This window comes from Diabrotica virgifera, chromosome 2 (genome assembly GCF_917563875.1).
Source record: "Diabrotica virgifera virgifera chromosome 2, PGI_DIABVI_V3a".
Lineage (NCBI taxonomy): Eukaryota > Metazoa > Arthropoda > Insecta > Coleoptera > Chrysomelidae > Diabrotica > Diabrotica virgifera.
The window spans coordinates 208,491,198-208,517,027 of NC_065444.1; the positions used below are offsets into that span (position 1 = coordinate 208,491,198).

Genomic DNA, 25,830 nt, shown 5'->3' on the forward strand with positions numbered 1-25,830 from the left:
TCAATAACAGGCATCTCCCCAACAGTCCAATGAGAATGCTGTATTGTGATTATATGACTGCGAAATCAACAAATCAACTAAAACTATAGGAAGTGTGAGATTTAAATTGTATAAAAAAACCCATTTATCTCAATTTTTCTCCAATGACAGATGTCCGCCTTTGATATGAGGCCACTCATAATATGTTATACATAGCTCGATAATTTTCAATATTATTTTTATTACCAGACTTGAAAATTGGTGTTAAATAACTAGTTTTACAAAAATCAGGAAAGATGCCAGTACTCAATGAGGAATTAAATAAGTAGTGGATAGTGGATGGGCGTCGTAACGTTAATAAAATAATTTTTTGGTAAAATTGGGGCTTATTTCCCATTGAAAATAATTGATTAGGTAAAGTTTCATAGTTAATACCAAATTTTCAAGTACCTACCCATATAAGTAGGTACATGCAAGTACATACACATTTATAAAAACATTGTGAATTTAAAAATGCTTACCTTGATTTGTCTTTTGGAAAACGGAAAAAACTATAGCTGCAATTTGATACCGTGCTTTTACAGTTGATCGCTGCACAGATTGAATTCGAACTGCCTTTCTTTTTGTCCATATCCATAATTATTATTGCACAATGCACAAAAACAAAATCACCTAACAGAACAACCCAAAATTAAAGTAACCCCGAAAAAAGCGTGATCTGACAACAACAATCACAAATTGATCGTGTCAGCAGCGGACCTGTAGACCGAAAAAATGGCCGCCGGCCGTGCGCAAACCAGATGCGCGAATTCTTCCCGCCGAGTCGACTGTGCCTTCGGGTTGTTCGGTGGCAAAACTTAGTGGTTACTTTTCAAAATACTCGTGTAAATGATTTTAATTTAACGTTTTAGAACTGTGAGGTCAAATGACGAAATGAATTGTTTTCCTAGAGTTATCGTCCATCTTTGAAATTTTGAGCGCCCTCTGTCGGAATTTAATTTTGCGAATAAAGTCCTATTAGAAAAAGAGAAGAAAAAAATGAAAAGAGGTTATGTTTTTAAATTCAAATTTTGCTGATTTTGCTTTATAAAATTGTAATATGTGTGGAATTTTTCTTGTATTATGTAAAAAATTGGACCAAAATAATAATTTGAACGATATCGTAAGTTATTTTTATATTTATTTAATTATTAAATATTACATGTGATTGAACATTATTTTCAAAATGGTAACAGACTGCCAGAACATTTGAATTACATGCAGACAAGTCTTATATACATAGTTAATCAGTTCTGCTAGTTTTTCATTAGAACAAGTATACCAGAAGTATGTAAAGATTCATAGGCCTAATGTATAAAAAGCAATAGACTGTCTTGCTGCAACTTCTAGAGTAATAAGGTTATCGCGGTTAACACATTCACTGCCACTGAACGGCTTTTGGCGTCAATAACGTGTGGAATTTAATAGGGTTTTTGTATTGGCTCCATATGAAAGTGACTGAATAAAGTGGCAGCGAATGTGTTAATCCGCTATCAGTACTGCCGATAGATATTATCTAACATTTTTAGCTATTTTTGTATTACTTTTCTTTTGTGGCTAGTATATTCAACACCTGCCAGCTATGCTCTGCTCAACGTTTTGTCTAGTCGTCCCCACCATTAATTTAGATTGAAATTAATGAATTTTTGTTCAGTACGCTGTGTCGTCTGTATCGAGATGTTATTACTAGTATGCGTAAATCAAACGTGGTACCGATTCTGTATTCTGTAGAGTATGTACGTGGTACCGATTATGTAGATATGAATTGTTGTATTCTATTTAAAATATTGTTTGTGATCTAGACTAAATTTGGACTTTGTTGTTGTTTGTGATGCCATATAAGAGCATTTACAACAGCAACATTTACTGGCCCTTTGGGAGAGTGTTGAAGGTGACCTGCAACAAGATGGATCAATCAATCAGACACAGAATTTCCAGAAGCCAGTTCAAGTGACGAAGTAGAAGACCTTGATTCAGAAAGTGGTCGTGCAATGAACAAAGGTGACCATACGTCCAGATTTCGTCTGAACAGTCCGGATTGGCGTCCGGATATGAGAAATGTCAGGATTTTTTTCTTTACTAAAAAAAATGGAAAACACTTGGCCCAACGGTGGGAAATTTCATTCTGCGCAGCACCTAGTTAAGTTGGTCACACTGCTTGTCAACAGCACACGAGCACTAGCAGACAATAATTGATCGACAGTTAGTTGAGTTAGTGTAATGACTACTGTGTAATTGACCATGTCTGTGAGCTGTGAGCCATATTTTAAACTGTGAGCCATATTTTAAAGAGATTTTCGATGTTAGTTGCATATTGTAACGAAACAGCTCTACTTCTAATTGTGCCATATGCATTTCGCATATATGTACAATGTAGACGTAGCAACACAGTCAAATTCACATTTTACATGTTCTACAACCCCTTGTACTACCCTTGTCCGGATTTGGCCTTAATAAATTATGGTAACCCTAAATGAACTCTTCTGCCATAACATTCTACAATATAGGCAACTGAAAATAAGAATGCAGTGCCAAAGTGAGCAATTTTAGAACTATAAATATTGACATTGGTCATTGGAGTTTTGCAATGGTTTTGCATGAGTTCTGTATTTGGATGCTTCAGAAGTCAAACAGTGTAAGTCACATTCTCCCTAAAAATGACATGAGATATAACAAATATTATTATATATTATATTATTATTATAACTTCCTTGTTTGTTTTTATGAATATGAATATAATATGGTTCTTTTCATGAGGATTTTTCAGTGCGTCACAAATGATAGAAAAAAAGGTAAGTCCGTGATAATATACATTTATAACATTTATTCTAACATGACATTTTAGTTAAATCTGACAGTTGTCAAATTTTATTTGCAATTGGGCATAAAAACACATCAATTTTCTTTATTGCATTTATAAAATGGTATTTTCTTTGATTTCTATAATAGTCTTATAAATTGTACAGATTATATTCGTAGATATTATATATAATTAGTAAATAAATTTTTTTCTATTATAGCGCCATCTATCGACAACTAGAATAATCACCGAACTAGAATAATTACCAAAGTAATCACTGACATGCCTGTTTTTCTGTCATATACAATTTAATGCGTTAGAAAGAAATCGAAAAACTGTGACGCACTGAAAAATGCTCATGAGAAAAAGCATACTTATATTATGATAAATAAAGACAGTTTATTTATTTTTAATGACTCCTTATTTTTCTGCAACTACTTTCACAAGCATCTTCTTATCTTATTTTAAATATTTATTGACTTACACCGATTGGCTTCTGAGGTATCTATTTGTTGAATGTTGAAATAATTTTTAATAGTAATAATTCGTTGGTAATAAGATTAATAGGTTAATAAGTTTAATAGTAATAAGTTTTTAATAGTACTAAGCCGATTTGAATTGCGTTTCGAAGTTCCAACTCCACTAGCCCAAAGGTTTTTTCTTAAAAAAAACAGTTGTTTTAAACCAAGGTTTCAAGCATGTGGTTTAAGCTTGCCAACCTTAAACATAACCTTGATTTCTGCAGTAGAATCGATAGTGTTCATATTAAGCCGGCCACTCACAATAATGCAGTGTGGTTCAATTTTGTTGAATTCGACTAATTGACAAAAATTTTGATCTTGTGAGACAGTGCATCCAACAAAATCATTACAATTTTACCACAGAGACACTGGTTTATATGCTGCAGTACTGCAGAATTGATATCATCGACGATTTTGTCAAACGGCACCACAGTATCGTGAGTGACCACAGTAAAGTATAATTTAAATGTTCTTATTACCTAAAACCTACAAAATGATTTTTTAAGCATGTCATACTTAAAAACTAATCGAGTTATGAGTATAAAACCTATAACATATTTTAGGAGATATGAGAATGTGTATACTGGAACTGTGTATACCGAACGGTTCAACTGGCCGCTTATGCTGATGATTTTAATATTATGAGTAGAACATCAACAGGAGCACAGGAAACATATGCAGAGTTAAAAACGCAAACAAAAAGACTAGGTCTGGAAATTAACACAAGAAAACAAAAATAATGATACAGACGAGAAGAAATATAGTCCCACAAAACATTATACATGAAGATGACATTGAAACGGTTGGAAAGTTTACATACCTGGGAGTAGAACTATATGCCGACCGATCAGAAGATGGAGAAATACGGAAGAGAATAACGCAGGCAAACAGAGCTTATTTTGGCCTCTCCCATATATTTCGGTCTAACAGTGTCCACCGAAATACAAAGATGAGAATCTATAAAACCTTAATTCGACCAATAGCATGCTATGGCAGTGAAGCATGGGTCCTGAAAGAAACATCCAAAAACAAACTCAACATATTCAAAAGGAAAGTACTGAGGAGAATACTAGGACCTGTGAGAGAAAACGGAATCTTCAGAAGTTGATACAATAACGAGCTTCATCAACTTTATAAGGAAACGACCCTGTCAGACTTCATTAGAATACAAAGATTGCAATGGGCCGGACATGTGATAGAATTTATTTATTTATTTATTTATTTATTGACGGGATAACACCCAATTAAATATATACATAAAATATTACAATAATTATTATCTAGTGATACATTAAACATAAATATAGTGAATATTACAAAAATTGATGATGCAGCCATATAGAAAAAAAATATTAAAATAAGTCTATTAAGTCTATTATATTTCCATTTAGGATGATTCTACTCAGTGGAGAATGCCTACCAAAGTTGCAGCGATAAAATTTAATTGCAAAATTTGGAGATGATCTAGTGACTCTAGAGGGAACATTAAAATCAATTAGAGACAGTAGATCATAGATCATTGCAATTTGATCATTAGATCATTTGAATTCAATAGTTTATGCAGAAACAAAACATCAGCATAAATCCGTCTAGAAGATAGCTTAGGAAGGTTTAATGTATATCTAATTTCTGAGTAGGAATGGTCACTTAAAGGTTTGTGTAATTTAAACTTAAATACCTTCTTTTTGTAGTGCCTATCCGTTTCGGATGTTGGCGACCATCATGGCAATCTGTACTTTGGCTAAAATACCTAATGAATTTATTTTAAACTTTTTCAAGCTTGCCTATATGGACTTCATAAGTAGTCCAGAGTAATAAGGATTTTCTCGGGACACTCAAAGATCCAGGTAGCTGACTACTTTTTTAGTTATTGTAGACCCATGGGAAGAAAACCTACCTGTTTCCTGCCTAGAGTTCGCGTCCGTTTTTTAATTATTAACAATTTAGTGCGAAAATTGCGATTTTTTCGATTTTTTGCACTCCATTAAAAAGCTAAATAGTTGACATAAAATTACAAAATTCAGTTTTTAGAACATTGAAAAACCTTCAAAATGCCGATTTTTGAAAGTTAAAAAGTTAATTTGTTGCTACGCAAACTACAAAATAAGTGAAAATCGTTATTTATTAATAACTTTTACTAAAACTATCTTAGAACTTTAGTGTTTCACCCAAAGTTGGGTATTGGCGTACTTAACAAACCTTCAAAATTTGAGACCGATCCATTAATTCGTTTAAGAGTTATTCTATTTGTTTATCCCAGAGACCTTTATTTTGCAATAAGATAAGACAGAAAATAATGAAGATATGGCAATTCTGAGTATTCCAAATGAAAGTAGAAGAGTGATAGTATCAAAATGTATTAAAAAAAGATAAAAAAAATAATTAATATAGTCAAAAATCCTAATGCTAAATTTTTGAAATTTTGTAGTTTTTAAACATTTAGAATAACTTTAAAAATGTTGTCCGTAGAAACAATCTTTTTATATATTCGAAAAGATAGAATTTTAACACGAATTTTCAAATAAAAAAATTTAGCCTGGGTTCATTTGGGACAAAGTTAGCCATATGTTTTTTTTTTAATTCACAGCTAATTTGTTTATAACAATTAAGGAATCTCATTAATGCCATTTTAAAGAATGAGATTTGTATTTTTTCTTAAAAAAAATTTGCACAAACATTGTACCTTCACAGCACCCTCTACGATTTTCCAAAAATGTAGTTCAAACGATTACTAGGGGGAACCTACAAATCCAACGAGTTAAAATACCGAAAAAATAATTTCAAACGAATATAATTTTCTGTATCTCCGGATCAACTCAATGGATTTTGATCTTTGTTTTTTTAATTTGTATGTATTTTCTACGTACATTACAAATATGCAATTTGTTTATAAATTTATTAATTAATAAACAGTCTAATTTGTTTAAACAATTCTTGAAAAAATATTTTTTTTACAAAAATCAATTTTTTTTTAATCATAGTGTCATTAATGATCATAGAAAAAGTTGAAGCACACTTTAATTAATAAATGATTTTTATTAGATAATTATTTATTGAAGATAATTTATTTATTAAAAAGGGGAGTGCATATAGATTTTCACTTCGGAAAAATCAAACAAGATAGAACTTTTTGTAATTTCATTAAGAAATGTTTAATAAACAACATATCAAAAAGTTCTACTCGAGAAGTGGATGCTTCATTTTTTATTAAACAAACGACGAAATTACTACGAAACAAACTACGAAATTAGATGTTTTTTTAAATACAGTAGACTCCCGTAAGTTCGGCCACCTCGGGACCGGACCCTAGGCCGAACTTAAAAGTGGCCGAACTAACCGATGCTTATCTAAAAAATGCCCATTTATTGTTTGTATGGATCTAGAAAAAAAAACAAAACACTTGTACATTAAGTACAAGACAACACAGAGGAATACTCTGGCATATATTTAACATAATATGAAAAGATAGACCTTTACAAAAATACTATAAAACAATACTTACAGAACTCTAGGCCTAATAAAATTTAAAAATATTATTGCACATTGGTGGTTTGGCTTCTTAAACACTTAAAAAAAAGTCAGTAATTTTCTTTCTGAATTTTCTTTTCTAATGATTTTTGATGTGCAAAGTGTGTGACTAATGCTCAGAGAGCCGGCTGGACTAAGCGGAGACCGAACTAACCGAGGCCGAACTTACGGGAGTCTACTGTAACTCCGAAAATATAAATTTTAGAAAAAACTGACTTACCATTAAAAAATTCAGAAAATTTTACCAATAAACCTTATATAAAGAATTTTCTAAAATTAAATCTGTATCTTCTATAATTTTTTATTTATAACGCTAAAGTCACCCTTCTCACAAACATTGGCGCACTGTAAACTAGCGTACGGCGAAGTGCACGGTTGAGTTATTTTAATGTAATTCTTTAACTAATAGATCAAATGAAATTTTACAAATTGAACATGAAAGAAGAATAATTAAGCTATATTATGGTTATAATAAAAATAAATAAAATGTATGGGCATAAGTACGGTGTGGGCGGAAAGTAAGCCTTACATGAATTTGGTTTAAAAATGATTTAAAAATGTGTAACTAATACAATTTTTCTTACAAAACTCTCAATTTTGCACAACTTACCTTTGAAGCATCTTACTAAATGATGTTTCATTCAAAAAAAATCTCAAAAATTTAATTCAAATGATATGACGTCTCAAAAAATGTAATTTTTGAAATCTTCGTAGTTTTATAGAATTACTACCACTTTAAGACGGTATTACTCAAGTTTGAACAGATCTATTACAGTTTTTTAAGTACTTTTTTAAAGCTTAGGATGTAATCTTTAAAATGCACTAAATTATTTTAGGTCTGGATCCCGCGTATGAAAAAAAAGTTGATTAATAGCAAGCTGAAAATTTGTTAATAGCTTGAGGGAGTCTAGTCGGACAAACTTTGATATATGGGAACACTGGAACAGGGGAAGTTTTAATTGTGGAACAGGTTAAAAATTTGGAACGGTCAAACCACGAAAACGGCACATGTATTTTGTCCGACAGAACAGACTTAAACTCTCCGAACAGAGATTAAACTCTCATGCAAAAATCAGACTGCTATTTGTCCCCAAATGGGCGTTTTAATGAGTGGAACATGTAGAATATGTCAAATGACAGGAATTATGACAGGTGATAAATAGCAATCTAATTTTTGCATGAGAGTTTAATCTCTGTTCGGAGAGTTTAAGTCTGTTCTGTCGGACAAAATAAATGTGCCGTTTTCGTGGTCTGACCGTTCCAAATTTTTAACCTGTTTCACAATTAAAACTGCCCCTGTTCCAGTGTTCCCATATATCAAAGTTTATCCGACTAGACACCCTTAAGCTTTTAACAAATTTTCAGCTTGATATTAATCAACTTTTTTTTCATACGCGGGATCCAGACCTATTTTACTTTATTTCTTTTTGAGAAAATTAAGAAAGATAACAAAAATGTAATACAAGAACCGAAAATTACCAGCTAAAAAAATGTTTATACAAAATAATCAAAACTTTTTTCTGTAAAACTTATCTAAAATACATTTAATAATAAGCTTCAACAATAATAAATGTTCAGCAATAAAATTTTTTTTTTGGCTCTTATACAGTATGTCTGCGTAACTTGGAACCTATTGATAACTTTTTTATTTTCAGTTTTACGAAAAAAAAGTTATTCTTTATAAAATACTCTGCATCATATATAATCTAAGATGAAATCATCAAATATCAAATTTAATTAATTTTATACGAGACATGTAAAAAAATATGAATTTCACTCAAGAGTAAAGTACCTTTACATTTCACAATAACGAAAATTGTTTGGAAACATGGTAATAAAAGTTGTTTGGAATTACAAATTTTGTTTAAGTGTTCAATTACATTCTTCTAATTAAAATATTGTGAACAATAAAGGCACTTAACTCTTAAGAAAAATTCATATTTTTTACATATCTCGTATAAAATTAAAAAATTTTGATATCTGATGATTGTGTCTTAGATTTTAGACCAGGGAGACATTTTATGAAGAATAATTTTTTTTCATAAGAGTGATAATAAAATAGTTCTCATATTTGTAATAAAATGATGATGAGTATCCGTAATTTGAGAAAAAATTGAAATTTTTTTTTCGATTAGAATGATGTAATTGTATATTTAAACATAGTTTTTAATTTCAAACAACTTTTCATAATATCGTTTTTTGATATTCTGGAATATAAAGGCACTTTACTCTTTATCGAAATTCATATTTTTGACATAACTCGTATAAAATTGATAAAATTTTATATCTGATGCTTGAGTTTTAGATTTTTGACTCTCCAGAGCATTTTATGAAGAATAACTTTTTTTCGTAAAATTGATAATAAAAAAGTTTTCCATGTGGTTCCTAGCTACGCAGACATACTGTATAAGAGCTTCTGTATAAGAATTTTCAAATTGCAATGCCATATTCGGATTCAGCACAATCAAAAACAAAATAGAAACATATTTGATCAACGTAAAATGATGAATTTAACGATATTTTTAAAATTATTTATACAAAACAATTGTTATTGTTTAAACAATTAATAAACAATTAGCGGCCAAATCTGCGAGTAGAACCTTTTACTTTAACAAGTATATAAACTAACAAAAAAAGTTTTAGAAAAATATAAGCTTGTTTGAATTTTTCCGAAACAATGCATGTTTTCGTTCTAATTGCACTCCCCTAAAAGTATAACTTAACTTTTTCTATGATTAATAATGATAGTATGATTAAAATCATGATTTTTGGGAAAAAATTATTTTTTCAAAAATTGTTTAAACAAATTAGACTGTTTATTAATTAATAAATGTCTAGACAAATTGCATATTTGTAATGTACAGAAAAATTACATGCAAGTTAAAACAATAACGATCAAAATATGTTCAGCAGATCCCGAGATATAAAAAAGGATATTAGTTTTAAGTTGCCTTTTTTAGTTTTTGAACTCATGCATTTGTCGGATCCCAGCTCCCCCTCACTTACCACGACTAGTCACCAATTGAACTACATTTTTAAAAATTCTTGTAAAATACCAGCTTTTCTAATATGTAAAATGATTTTTTCTACGGACAATATTTTTAAAGTTATTCTAAATGTTTATAAACTACAAAATTTCACAAATTTGGCATTAGGATTTTTGACTATATTAGATAATTTTTTATCTTTTGTTGGTACATTTTGATAGCATCAGTTTTCTACTTTCATTTGGCATACGCAGAATTGCCCTATCTTCATTATTTTCTGTCTTATGTTATTACAAAATAAAGGTCTCTGGGATAAATAATTAGAATAACTAAAACTAATTAATGGATCGGTCTCAAATTTTGAGGGTTTGTTAAGTACTGTTCTTACGATGTCAGTTGGACCAGTATAAAAACAAAATTCGACACCGATTGTCGGCACCGTTTGTAAAACATAGGCGGCGCAATATAAATTAATGAGTAAACTTTTATTTTTAAATTATGGTTCAATATTTGTTAAACAGTAATAATGTTGTTAATTGTTCACATTTCTTTATGAAATTGACACCAAAGATAATTAAAAATACATAATACAAATGAAATTTAACGTGCTTATTAATTTGAGAACTAAAGAAATAAGACTACACTTTGAATATACACATAAAATACATGAAAACGAACAATTCCTCTTCCAGTCGAATTGTCTAATTCATGACTAATGAAGAGATCACTTTACTACTGTATAGTATTTTTACTACAAAAGCGATATTACGTAGGTCAAAATTTTTGACGTAAGAGAACTGTCAAAACATTAGAATGTGACTCTTCATTATATGCATGTTTATAATAACCATGGCAATAATGAAAATTCACATTCTAATGTTTTGACAGTTCTCTTACGTCAAAAATTTTGACCTACGTAATATCGCTTTTGTAGTAAAAATACTATACATAGGACATATTTTTGACAAGTTGAAATATATCACTATCCGTGTATTCAGAACTTGATTCGACACTTGTCGTGTTTATAACTACCACACCAATATTGGAAAAGAAGTGAAAGGCGCAATTTACACAACAGTTATCAGACCAATAATGACATAAATACGCGGCAGAAACACAACTTGATACAGAAAGGACAGAAAGAATGCTAGAAACAGCAGAGATGAAAATACTTTGAAAAATCGATGGGATATGGGAAGAGGTAGAAGTGCAGATATACGACAGATATGCAAGGTGGACAACATCAATAACTGGGTAAAAAGCAGAAGAGTATAATGGAACAACTACATGAGCCAAATGACAAAAAACAAAGTAGTAAGGACGGCGAGAGACGGTTCCCCAATAGGAAGACGATCAGTTAGGTCTGTATCCCGCGTATGAAAAAAAAAGTTGATTAATAGTAAGCTGAAAATTTGTTAATAGCTTAAACGGTGTCTAGTCGGATAAACTGTGATATATGAGAACACTGTAACAGGGGCAGTTTTAATTGTGGTTAAAAATTTGGAACGGTCAGACTTAAACTCTCCGAACAGAGATTAAACTCTCATGCAAAAATCAGACTGCTATTTATCAGCTGTCATAATTCCTGTCATTTGACATATTCTACATGTTCCACTCATTAAAACTCCCATTTGGTGATAAATAGTAGGCTGATTTTTGCATGAGACTTTAATCTCTGTTCGGAGAGTTTAAGTCTGTTCTGTCGGACAAAATACATGTGCCGTTTTCGTGGTCTGGCCGTTCCAAATTTTTAACCTGTTCCACAATTAAAACTTCCCCTATTCCAGTGTTCCCATATATCAAAGTTTCTCCAACTACACACCCTTAAGCTATTAAAAAATTTTCAGCTTGCTATTAATCAACTTTTTTTTTCATACGCGGGATCCAAAACTAAGTGGGAAGACCACGAAAACGATGGAATGACAACTTACTGGAGCCACATTGAAAAACAGACAGTCATGTCTACACAAGAAGAAGAAGAAGAAGGAAAAGAAGAAGAAGACATTAATATTGGTGACAAAGCAAGATAATATTTTTATTTTACTTGAACATGAGCTACACAATTTTTCCAAATGTCACTTTTGACTTGTAAGTATTGTTATGATCTGCTTCTTATTAATTTTATATTAATTGTTATTTATTTGATTAATTATTTAATTGTCGCAAATCATACATAAAAATTGAATAAAAAATCTCAGTGTGCCTTTTTTATACTATTAAAAAAATCCAAATTATCTCACGTTATACTTATCTTCTCTCGTGGGTTCAGTATCTCTGAGTTGATCCTAATCGGGATAAAATAGGGAAAAGAAATAAAGCAAAACATTAAAATAAAAATACAGAATTGTTTTTTATTTATCAAATTAATACTCTGAAATCTATCGAATCTAAAAACCTGTGGACACAGATGTCCGAATGAAATTTATACCACTTAAATTTATTATAGTAAAAAAAACAATTTATCGGTTTGTTCCCGATGACTTTGGTAAAACAAACTAAACCAAACAAATTTATGTCTTCGCAAGATTACCTATATTTACTATTTATATTTTGAAATATTGGAATTTTAATTCATATGCTTTTTACTCAAAAATTTAGTTCCCGAACATAAAAATCTCTTTCACATAAATTGACTGACCTTTTGCTTCACTCACTCGGATGTCTTCTCGTGACCCCAAACAGCTCTCCCTCGTTGACTATGTTAAAGGCTACTCATCAAAGCCTCTCTCCGTTGTCCAGCTTCAAAACTATCAGCATACCAGCACCAATTCTCCAACAAGCCGGGTCTCTTTTGACACGTACTCGATTCAAACAGAACTCCAAAAATTCTCTGCTCTCCTTCTCACAATAATACAGAATCAAAGAGGTATTTCGTCTCAATTTGATCTGTCTCTCGTTCCACTTTTCAACACTATTCTCCACTATCAAAACAGCCACTGGTATCTGCTAACTATCTATCCACTTAACACGTCGAACCGCTCCTTAGCGATGCCAAAAACATAATGCCTTCCTTTTCAACCTCTCTCAATCATTCTAACTACTTTTCCCCTTCCACATTGCCAATAATCAGAAACATCGACTTTTCCATTCGAACAAACAAAACAGTCACCCTCAAAATTATTCCGATCATCCTAATTACTTTCTGAGAACTATACAATATTTACTCGTGTTGAAACAAAGATACTAAAATTCCAAACTTTCTCCATAAAACCACTTTTCTAGACATTGATAATTACCTCTAAACTAAACAATCTTTTTCCATTTTAAATCTAAATACATCGTTATTTTCACTTTAATTATTCACAAAAGTCTTTAATGGTTCATCGGAAAGCTCATTAAAAGAGAAATCTACTTACATCCAAACTACATTCTAAGAAATATCTACAGCTCAATATACAGGGTGTATCAAATTTATGTGCCCGCGTTATTTAAAAAAAAATTAATTTAATTTTCATTTTGCTTTTGATTGATAAATTGAAAACACAATAGTATATATATATTGTATTAAAACAGAAAATAGTGAAGAATTACCAAGAATGATGGAAGCACTAGATAGTGAATCGACAAAGATGGGACTGAACATCGCTTACAGTAAAACAAAAGCCATGACCAATCAACAAGGAGAACCAATAATTACAGTGGCACAAACAAGAATAAAGCAAGTAAAAGAGATATTCTAGGACAAATCACTAAATTAAATAAAAAAAATCAGACCGAAGAAATAAAAAAAAATAATAAGATTGGCCTGGGCATCACTCGGAAAACTGTCTTTTATTCTAAAGAAAAAAAAAATACCCCCAATACCTAAAATCAAGAGTCTTCAATCAATGTACACTCCCTCTCCTCATATATGGCTCTTAGACATGGACACACACAAAGGAAAATATGGAAAAAATAAAAATATGAAACATGAAAAATTCCATTAATTACATTATCCAATCAGCGGACTGAGCAAATTGACGTCATTAAATCTCGCATAATATATGGGACATCCTGTATAAACAATACAGTTTCAGTATAATACAATACAATAAAATTTAAAATTGATCATTAAAAGTATATAATACTTACAAATGCAATTTAATGTGCTTATTCATTTTTTAAGTACTAAAGAAATGAGACAAAAAATGTATTATAAAAATAAAATAATTGTAAGTTATGACGACGACACTGTTTATTTAGTGTTTATATTGCTTGCCGCCTTTGAAACATGAGAAGGTATTTTGACCAGATAACGATATGATTTGAGCCTAAGCACTTCCGAACAATTTGACCAATTACTCTTCAGTATTGCCCAATAAGATACGTTAGAAAGTAGTAAGCCACACCCGCGTCCATGTGGACTAATACAAGGAGTGATCAATTTTGAAGCAAGCAAATGTTTATATGGTTTATCTTTATTTCTATGCTCTTCGTAGAATTATTGACCGGACCCCAAAAATGCTTCTGATCCAACTGACATCGTAAGAACAGTACCCCAGTACCCAACTTTGGGTGAAACACTAAAGTTCTAAGGCAGTTTTAGTAAAAGTTATTAACAAATAACGATTTTCACTTATTTTGCAGTTTGCGTAGCAACAAATTAACTTTTTAACTTTCAAAAATCGGCATTTTTAAAATGTTCTAAAAAATTAAATTTTGTAATTTTGTTAACTATTTAGCTTTTGAATGGGGTGCAAAAAATCGCGATTTTTGCACTAAATTGTTAATAATTAAAAAACGGACGCGAACTCTAGACAGGAAAGAGGTAGGTTTTCTTCCTATAGGTCTACAATAACTAAAAAAGTAGTCAGCTACCTGGATCTTTGAGTGTCCCGAACATGGTCTATTTCTAGCTTATTACCCTGGAGTAAAGTGGGTGACCAAACAACTGAGCAATACTCAAGAACAGATCTAACTAGGGAAATATAAATTAGTCTTATGGAATTAATGTTATGCAAACATCTAGAAGTTCTGATAATGAAGCCTAACATTTTAAATGCCTGGTTATTCACATAATCAAAGTGAGCACAAAAATTTAGTTTGGAATCTAATGGGAGAGGATAGGCTACCAAAAAGCACTGAATGCTAGAATGCAGGAAAAGAGACCGGTTGGAAAGCCAAGAAAGCGCTGGGAAGACACAGTAAACAGTGACGCACAAGCCCTTTTAGTAGTCCGTGTATGGAGAAGAGCAGCCACAGACAAGCTCCACATTGTGGTGGAGGCAAAAAATAAAGGATGCCAAGGCTCAATTTGGGCTGTAGTGCAGTAGAAGAAGAAGAAGAATACTGGAGCATTGTAAGATATGTGTACATACTTATATTAATATGGTGTATTCCACGAATATACGACTGTTTTGGATTATCGCGACAACGAATATTTTAGTGTGCAACATAAGAAGTACGAAAGTATTTTGCCCTAATAATTACTCCAATAAACAACAATATAATTTGCAATTTACTTTCGTTCTTCATATTTTGCACAGTAAAATATTCAATGTCGGATAATCCAAGAGGGTCGTATATTCGTGGAATGGGTCATACATATAATGTATTATACCTACTTTTTATGAGCTACAACTCTGCTTCTACTGGGTCTACAGACTTTATTAATACACCATTCCTTTTGTTTTTTTTATAAGCTACATTTTTTCGGTAAAATATTTACTTAGTGAGTTATTTGTGAAAAACCGTCTGAAAACGTGTCTTTTTTGTTGAAAAATAAACATTTTTTACTCGCAGATACATACCTTAAAAAATATTGACTCAGAGCCGGTATTTCCAACCTCACTTAAGCCAAAGCTTACTTTAAGCCTTTGCTTAAGCTTAGATGCCTGTATTTCCACTTCAATTTGAGGCTTAAGCCTAGGCTTAAACCAAATAACTTTAAGCTCACGCGGGAGTTTGTTTAAGCCTTTGCTTAAAATTTGTTCTCTGTTTTTTGAGGTTATTTCTATAGATTATTAATTAGAGAGTTATTTTGAAAACCAACCTTTGAGTAATAACGTTATTATTAGATTATTAAATAATAATCTATTAATCTATTAATTTATTAATCGTAATAACGATTATTAAAATTCTTACTACTTTTGGAAGGTGTAGGCACATGAAAATTATTTATTTCTACAATGCTTGGTAGGTATATTTATTTTACAAAAATAAACTTACATTCGAATTTGACATTTTAAGGAATATATCCAACAAACAAAATTACAAAGACGGATCTATTGCTTACTAAAAATTACAATAAAAATATAACCAGAGAAAATATAGACAATAAACTCACAACACATGTATCATGTACACAAAATTAAGTGAAGTAAATGACATTGATACAAACGACAAGATAAAATTAAATGTCAAGAGTAGTGGTTTTTACCTCAGAACAGTTAGTTTGACTTATTCAGAACATTTTGACTTATTCAGAGGTACCAAACCAATTTAATTTACAGTTGAGCATCTGTTTAGTTAAGGAAATGATGGAAATACGGCACCCAGCTTAAGCTTCTCCTTAACTTTTGACACAGGCTTAGCTAAGCAAAGGCTTAAGTAGCTATTGAAATACCGGCCCTTAGTGAAAAAACTCTATAGAACAAAAGTTACTTAAAATTATGGCCGGTTTCGTCAACAACAAATAAATCAGAGAATAGTTATTATTTGTCAAATAAAATTTATTAGTCGATTATATTTTTATTGTGTTTTACAATTTTGATAAAATTTAAAGTTAAACTGACGAATTTTCTTTGTTATAGATATTAAAAGTGAGATTAACTTGTCTATTTATTCGAAGAGTCAATATTTATTTAATAAATAAACAAAATAAGTTTTATTTGACATTGGTAAAACAGAGAAATGTCAGTTTTATTGGTCACAACTTTATTCTTTGAATAAATTACTATTGGTCGTTGGAAAAACCAGCCATTAGTCAATTTATTTATTTCCGGACTTAAACTTATCCCAACACTTGAACATACGTTTTCTCACCCCCAAGAAGGGGTGGCTTTCACCCCCCAAGTAAAAGCAACCCCCGGATGTACTTTGAGCTCTATACGCTCTCTAACACCATTATTATTCCATACCCCCAGAGACCTTCAAGTAGATGTAACCCCCCACCCCCCTTAGGATCATCCTGGTTACACGTCTGATCAAAATTGACACAATATAAAAAGCTACATACAGTTGCGTCCATGATTCTTTATCCGTGCGTCATCATTTAAAGCATACGAAATAAGACGGAAATCTATTCCACACAACGGAAAGTGACAGAAAGTGGGTACTGCTCCGATCACGGATTATATTATAAAATTTGACGTTATCAAATAAATAGAACTTGAAATTTTGGTGCAGAATTACAGCTACATTTGAAGTAGCTTAATAAATTCTTTTCATATCATTAGTGATATTAAATATTTGTTATAATATAAATATTTAAAAATAAAATATTGCCTTTTTGTTTTTTATTTCACTTTTACGGACACTTAAACAACACCATTCCTTAACTGTGAATGAGATTAACTTTGTATGTAAATTAATGGCAAAATAAAATACACTTGCCATACAATTTCAAACTCCAGTATACAATTGGTAGTGAACACAACTGTTTCTTTAAAATAAATAACTTCTAAATGCAAAAACAGGACAATAAAAACAGCAAACAATCCAACAAACTGACAATGACCAATAAACAAACCAGAAACGTCACAAATTGTACTTAAAATCATGTGTCTTTACTTAATAACAGGCGCTATCTGGTTGATATTTAGTTTGATGCGTGGAAGACAATGATGCTAGATAAAAAGTATGTGTTTTATTTCGCCAGGTATTAATGCCGCACGGGTAATGAATCCTGGACTCAACCGTATACAAGAAATAATTTCAAGATAATGTATATTATAATATTAGATATGCACTACATATTTTATTATTTAGTTTCAGATTTTTAAAGAACAAATTTCCAGGAGAGGCCCAGATTCACTAGAAACACTAACATGTACCACAGCTGAAAATATATCTTTATTATTTGCTGCAAGTGTTCTGTGGCTTCAAGGAAAAACCTTAACCAAGCAACCTATTGCAAATAATGAAGCAGTTTTTATATACAATGGAGACATATTTAAGGGAATACCAGATGGATGTAGATCTGAAGGAGATACTCAATATATCTTTGATTTGCTGACAAAAGTTGAACCTGGCAACATTCATAATGAACTTTATAAACTACAGGGGCCATACGCTTTTATCTTTTATGATAAATTAAATAATAAGATTTATTTTGGAAGAGACAAATTTGGTAGAAGAAGTTTATTAATTGGGAAGAATAATAACAATATAATATTATGCAGTGTTACTCAAAGAACAAAGGATTATGAATTTATTGAGCTTCCATCAGTTGGTACATTTATATGGGATTTAAAATCAAATTCATTTGCACTGCATCCATTCAGTCAAAATGATAATTTTAAAAAGAAAGTAGAAGAGTTGGAGCAATTTCTTGAAGAAGACATTAATATTCGTAACACTGAGATTGTTCAGGATCAAATATTTTGTGAACCTAGTTCTAATCACATTGATATGTATAAATCTTTAGAGAATATGGATATAGATGATGCAGTTTCTTTATTACTTAACAATAAAGATTGGATGTCGAAGGTCACGACACTACATGCATTATTGATTGATTCCATTAGAAGAAGGATATCAAGTCAACCAACATTTTGCAAAATATGTATCAAGGATCAATTGCCTTGTGATCACTGTACAGTAGGTATTTTGTTTTCTGGTGGAGTAGATTGTTCCATTCTGGCACTTTTATCAGATCAGTTTGTTGAAAAAAACAGACCTATTGATTTGTTTAATGTAGCTTTTGACGAAACTAAAGACTATAAAACTCCTGATAGATTAACAGGCTTGCAAACATTCCAAGAATTACAAAATCTTTGTCCCAATAGAGAATGGAGGTTTAATGAAGTTAATATTACTAAATCAGAATTGGATGAAAGGAGACATATGCATATAGTAGACTTAATTTATCCGTTAAAAAGTGTACTGGATGATAGTTTGGGTTGTGCCTTGTGGTTTGCTAGCAGGGGATTCGTTGATTCTAATTGTCGAGTAAGTAATCTAAATTTTATTTACCTACATAAGTGTGTGTGTTGTAGCTATTTTGCAGAACATTAGTCATAATTTGAGACTTATATTATATTATCCAGCTACAACGTATTCTCGAAGAAAAACCAGACACTCCTTCAAAACCAGAGTCATCTCATTTATCAATTACAGTGGAACCTCGATAACTCGGATTAATCGGGACCGCGACCGATCCGGGTTATCGAAAATCCGAGATAGCCGGAGAATATGGTAAAAATTAATAAAATACGGTATACTTACAGATAAACTCCGTTAGAATTGAAATAACATGAAATATATTTATAAATATGCACAGTACCTACTCATTAAAATTACTAAAAAAAACACCAAACCCAAACGTAAGCAAATGGAAGCGAACAATACAAGACACACAATACTAAAGACCATTGCTTATAAAAGAATTTTTTAAATAGTCTTTCCTAAACAATGCTGACAGTTTGAAATAAAAAGGAATAGATACCTACTACAGACAGGTGGCTGTTGTTTCTGCGGCGTGTGCTGAGTCATTTTTAATATCGTATCGTTCAAATTACACACATAAGTACACATTATCTCTCAAATATTATATTACATACATTTTTATTGTTGAAAGGTTTGTCTGATAATTAACTATTTTGATTGGAAATAAGCCACAATTAAATTGAAAAATACAAAATATTGAAAATCAAAATGTTTATCTGATGAAAATCGGTCCGGGTTAGCCGGACTTCCGGGTTATCGGGGGCCGACTTATCGGGGTTCCACTGTACTTTCATGTCTTGAATGTGATGGGTAGTATACAGGGTGATTGATTAGTGGGGCAAAGCTCCGTAGATCCGTTATAGTAATAGATAACGATAAAAGTTAATAACAAAAATTGTAGCCAACTTTGAGCTTCACATTACAAAATTAGTTAGAATGTTACAGGTGTTTGATAACATAGTGGCAGACCAAACTTTTGTTTTTTTTTAATGAAACGCCCTGTATTTTATTTTATATTTTAAATCTTCTTAACTTGTCTATTACAAAAGTATAAAGGTTTGGTATGTTATACAGGGTATTTACAAAGATATAACCAATTTTATATGAAAATCGTAACAAGTTCAACTCTCTGTATAAATAAAAAATAACCACAACGGCAATGGTCTATTGATGCCATGATTTTTTATTTATTGTCAAAATTTTCATAAATGATTGATACTGCTAATTTTCTTTATATTGAATACAGGGTGAGTAAAAACGCAAGTAAATTATTTTCTCAGTAATTTTTAATGGAACACCCTGTATTTTATATCACTATCGAAAAGTACCATTACCATACTTTAATTTTTATATAACATTCCCTATGTCTAAATTTATTAGTTTTCGAGATATTTTCATTTTTCAGAGCAAATTATTAATACGGGTTTAAATCTTTCCAAATTTTAAGTAAGCCATGATTGAATTGCCTATAACTGACAATTTACGATTACTGGTTATCAATCTGGTAATAAATGTTACAAATAAAAACACAACCACATCTTACAACATTTTTGAAACAATTAAAACTACTTTTGTATGTAAGTGTAACAAATAAAGAAAGAAAAATAATTTACAAAATCCACAAGGAAAAGAAAAGGTTTTCCTGTAGTTGGCTGTATACCATCAATCACAAAATTGGAAAGAAATCCTTTGTAAAAGGTATAAAATTTTTTTATTAAAAATCCCTTAAAAGGGCTACATCACAACAAAACGTTTTCCATTTTTATAAAAAATCATCATCAGTGTTCGATAAACTGGATGCTAGCTGAGCCACAAAAGAAAAATATCTGGGTAAAAACCCTTTTACATATAATATAGATGCCTTTAAGGCATCTATATTAGATATTTTTCTTTTGTGGCTCAGCTAGCATCCAGTTTATCGAACACTGATGATGATTTTTTATAAAAATCGAAAACGTTTTGTTGTGATGTAGCCCTTTTAAGGGATTTTTAATAAAAAAATTTTATACCTTTTACAAAGGATTTCTTTCCAATTTTTTTAAAAATAATTTATTAGTTATAAATTTTACAAAAAAAAACACAAACACAAAATACAACATTTTGTGAAAATTAATAAATTGAATTAAAATGAAACGTTAATAAATTCATTTTTTTTGGTAAAATTGTGGCTTATTTCCCACTGAAAATACTTCATTATAAAAATGCCACAAGGAAATAGCTTCAGAACAACATTTGTGAAAACAATTAAAAACCTCTTTTGCATGTAAATGTAACAATGTCACAAATAAAGAACGAAAAATAATTTATCAGTGAATATGAATAAAACATTTTTAATAAAATTAAAAGCTACTTTTAATAAAATATTTTAAATATTTAATTATATAAGTTGTTCAAAATGACCTCATAACACATTTATGCATGGCTAAAAACGGTCATTGAATGAGTTACTTATACTACGAAGAAACTACTGAGAAAATAATGTACTTGCGTTTTGACTCACCCTGTATTCAATATAAAGAAAATTAGCAATATGAATCATTTATGAAAATTTAATAATAAATAAAAAATATGGCGTCAATAAACCATTGCCGTTGTGTTGTGCTTATTTTTATTAATACAGGGAGTTGAACTTGTTGCCATTTTCATTTAAAATTGGTTATAACTTTGTAAATAGCCTATATAACATACCAAACCTTTATATTTTTGTAATGGAGAAGTTAAGAAAATTTTGAATATAAAATAAAATACAGGGTGTCCCATTTAAAAAAAAAACATAAGTTTGGTCTGCCACTATGTTATCAAACACGTTATTACCTTTTATTGCTATCGATTACTATAGCGGATCTACTGAGCTTTTTCACACGAATCAATCACCCTGTATATCATGCTATCCATCTAGGCGTGATGACGTAATCGATATTTTTTAAATGAGAATAGGGGTCGTGTGCTAGGTTATTTGAAAGGTTATTTAATTCTCCATTCATTAATATAAACATTAACATACTTAATTATTTATACAGGGTGCCCAAAAAAATTTTTTTAATGAAATTAATTTACACAAAAAAAAGAATGTATGTATATTATTTATTAAATTCACAATACATTTTACTGTTGTCCTAAAACAGGAAAAAATGTTTATTTGATAAATAACTATTGTTTTTCGCTTAAATTCATGTTCAAGCTGCCACTCACCTGCCTCTTGGCAGTTTGAACATTTAATTTATGCGAAAAGCAATGTTGATTTGTGAAATAAACATTTTTTTTTCTCATTTCTCAGAGCAGATTTCTGACGTGATTCCTTTGACGTAATTCATTTGGTTTTTAACTTCAGCTATAATTACAATATTGATTTTTCGTGCAACTGCTTTTGCAACTGGTCAGTAAGTATACATATAATACTAAATTTTTAGGTACTGCTTGTTGGAATGGGTGCCGATGAACTATTCGGAGGATATACAAAACATAGAGCTGCTTTTAAAAGGGAGTCATGGTCAGGTCTACATGCAATACTTACTGAAGACTGGCAAAATTTACCTTACCGAAATCTCGGTAGAGACGATAGAGTGGTTTCCGACCATGGAAGACAGCTACGTACTCCCTACTTGGACGAGCAAGTGGTAAATTATGTACGTGGTCTTCAGTGTTGGGAAAAGTAAGCATTGAAAGTTATTTATTTCCTGTTACTTAACACAACATCATCAACAGCCATTCCATCCATCATCGGATGTAAGCATCCCTTAGTTGTGTCCATTCATATCTGTTTGCTGTTTTTTTGCATCCATTCATGGCCAGCCATTCGCTTGATGTCATCAGTCCATCTTGTTTGAGGTCTCTCTACTTCTTTTGCATGTCTTTGGTCGTCACTCGAGAATTCGCTTTGTCCAACGGTTGTCTTCCATTCTTCAGGGAGGCAATCTTCCGAAAATTAGATCTTGAGGAAGCTTTATTTCTCTTCCTGTGATCATTATCGATGGAGCATAATCAGTTGCTCCATGTTCGGAACTTCTGTAGACTAACAAGAATAGAGGAATCCAAGTATCCCAATCTTTTTTATTATCAGCGACAAACATTGAAAAGTATTGACAAACAGTTCTATTATGTCCTTCGACCATTCCGACTGATTACGGATGGAGGGGTGTAGTGCAAATTTTCTTAATACCCAAGATTTTCATTAATTCCTGCCATAATTCTGATTCAAAAATTCGTCCTTGATCAGAATGCAACTCTAAAGAAACTCCATGTCTTGATACTACGTGTGTTATGAATGCTTCGGCTACTGTAGTCGATTCTTGATTAGGAGGGGGTGCGGTTTCAGTCCATTTTGTAAAATAATGCATTGCGACCATTAAGTACTTGTTTATATCCACTGCAAGTCGTACAAAAGGCTCTGCTGAAAGATATTGTGCCATTTCTACCGTTATATTAATCGCATTTCTTACACCAATTTTCTACATCTAGGCGACAATTTATCCAGTAAAATATGTCTCGAACTCTGGCCAGTGATCTTTTGACTCCAGAAAGGCTGCTATGAAGTTCTTGTTCTTGCAGCACACTTTTAATGTGTGATTTTGGGAGTACCACTTGTTGAATAGAATAGAAAAAATGTACGTACTGTTGAACTGTACGTACTCTGTCAAAAACTATTGAACTGTACGTACTCCATCGGGACTCTCCCTCTTCTGGTATAATAGAAATAGACAGATGCAGAGATTCCCATTGAGCCCATTACACCTTTATAGTTCCACTGTATTGGGTTATTTCTTGCCAAATAGGTCTTACTCCATTTTCAAGCCATTCTCGTATGACTTTTAAGCCATTATCTTTCTTTTGCCTCTTTTTAATGTTTTTCAGGGAAGTCTGATGATCTTCCTGTTTAACTGTGGTCACCTGGAGACTTACTGCTTCGGTTACTTTCTCTCGTTCTTTTACAGTACTGGCATTGCTGTTCCAAACAGGGTTACCTGGAAAGAATATCGGCATTGTTGTGGAGACTCCCTTTTCGATGTACTACTTCGAAGTTATACTGTTGAAGTCTCTCTGTCCACCAAGCCACTTGTCCTTCAGGCTTTTTAAAATTCATTCGCCACTGCAAAGCGCTATGGTCAGTTCTAATTATAAAATTGCTATTTATGATTAAGTTATTATTATACTATTTATGATTAAGTTCATTAATTGATCTAAAAGGGCTTTCGAGTAATTTTAAACCTTTTAGGACTTGTCCATCTGATAAATTACGTCACGGCTTTGGAGACAAAATCCTTCTTAGGTCTTTAGCGTATCATTTAGGATTGAAAAATGCAGCTTTCTTCAAAAAACGAGCCCTACAATTTGGTTCCAGAATAGCAAATAGTAAAGAAGTAGCAAATGAAGTGTCTTCAAGATTATGTTAAGGTAAGACTATTATCATAGACTCACGTTTTTTATTTATAGGGCAGTGCATATAGATTTTCACTTCGGAAAAAATCAAACAAGATAGAACTTTTTGTAATTTCATTAAGAAATGTTTAATAAACAACAAAATCAAAAAGTTCCACTCGAGAAGTGGGTGCTTCATTTTTTATTAAACAAATGAACTGCGAAATTAGATGTTTTTTAAAATAACTCCGAAAATATAAATTTTAGAAAAAAACTGACTTGACCATTGAAAAATTCAGGAAATTTTACAAAAAAAAAACCTTATATAAAGAATTTTCTAAAATGAAATCTGTATCTTCTATAATTTTTTATTTATAACGCTAAACATCCTTCTCACAAACATTGGCTCACTGTAAACTAGCGTACGGCGAAGTGCACGGTTGAGTTATTTTAATGTAATTCTTTAACTAATGGATCAAATGAAATTTTACAAATTGAACATGAAAGAAGAATAATTAAGCTATCTTATGGTTACAATAAAAAGAAATAAAATGTATGGGCATAAGTACGGTGGGGGCGGAGTTCGCACGTTTACAAATAGAAGTGCTATGGTCGGACCACGTTAGACTGCTGTTTACGATAACACCGAGGTCGTTATACGAGAACACTGAATCTAATGGTCGCCCGTTAACAAAATACAGCACAAGTGGGTTGTATTTACCAATTCTAAGTACTACACATTTTTCCGCGTTTAAGGGTAGTGTTACGCGATTGACTCTACTATATAAGACTTACTTATATTATTTTATTTACATCACTTATTTATTTTAATAATTACAAATAACACCAACTAACACATCTAATTTATTTACAAACTCAAATTTATGATTTAATTAACTAAACATAATAATTCCGATAACTAATAAATACATTTCACTAAATCCGATTCGAATACAATTATATCACGCGTCGCGGCTCGTTCATTGACTGACTGGCCTGTGCTCGAATTCCTGTTCTTAAATACTCTGACAGCGGTCGTCTCGAATCGCCGTGGAAGGTCTGGCCTTTACTCGTAACGCCGAGAAGATTCAAGAATAACTAGGCCGGGTTGTGAGGCGTCACATTGCCCCCTCCTTAAAAGATGGTTCCTCCTGGAACCTTGTCGGGACTGGAACTGGATGCTGGTATCTGCAACTGGACCCTCTTTTACAACTCCCAGTTGTATAAAAGTGACAGGGGACGGTCTTTTCTCCGCACCAGTAACTATGCGGATTGCAACAGACTAACACCTGGACCTCGGTGTCTTGGAAAATTTCTTCTACCATATTTCGGATAACTCTCCAGTCTAATTGGCTGCATTCTAACTTTGGCATGGCTAACTTTTGCACGTCGGACTCCAACACGTGCTCTCTCAATTGAATTAATGCATCCCATACATCTTGGTAGGTAGGTTGGTCACGGACAGTGTCTTTTGTTACCAGATAGAATAGGTAACGTGATGCATCTTGGAGTTTCAATGCTTTGCCAGGAGCTG

The 25,830-nt window shown here is 31.6% G+C and overlaps 1 protein-coding gene across 1 annotated transcript in view; it reads left to right on the top strand.

The window, feature by feature from the left end:
- Nucleotides 1-24,331, top strand: part of LOC126880910 (asparagine synthetase domain-containing protein CG17486) — a 28,219-nt gene extending 3,888 nt beyond the window's left edge. The window contains exons 2-4 of the mRNA XM_050644985.1: nucleotides 17,763-18,944; nucleotides 22,352-22,593; nucleotides 24,154-24,331. Coding sequence (XP_050500942.1) covers nucleotides 17,763-18,944; nucleotides 22,352-22,593; nucleotides 24,154-24,331 — 1,602 coding nt within the window. The remainder of the gene's footprint in view (nucleotides 1-17,762; nucleotides 18,945-22,351; nucleotides 22,594-24,153) is intronic.
- The last annotated feature ends 1,499 nt before the right edge of the window (nucleotides 24,332-25,830 follow it).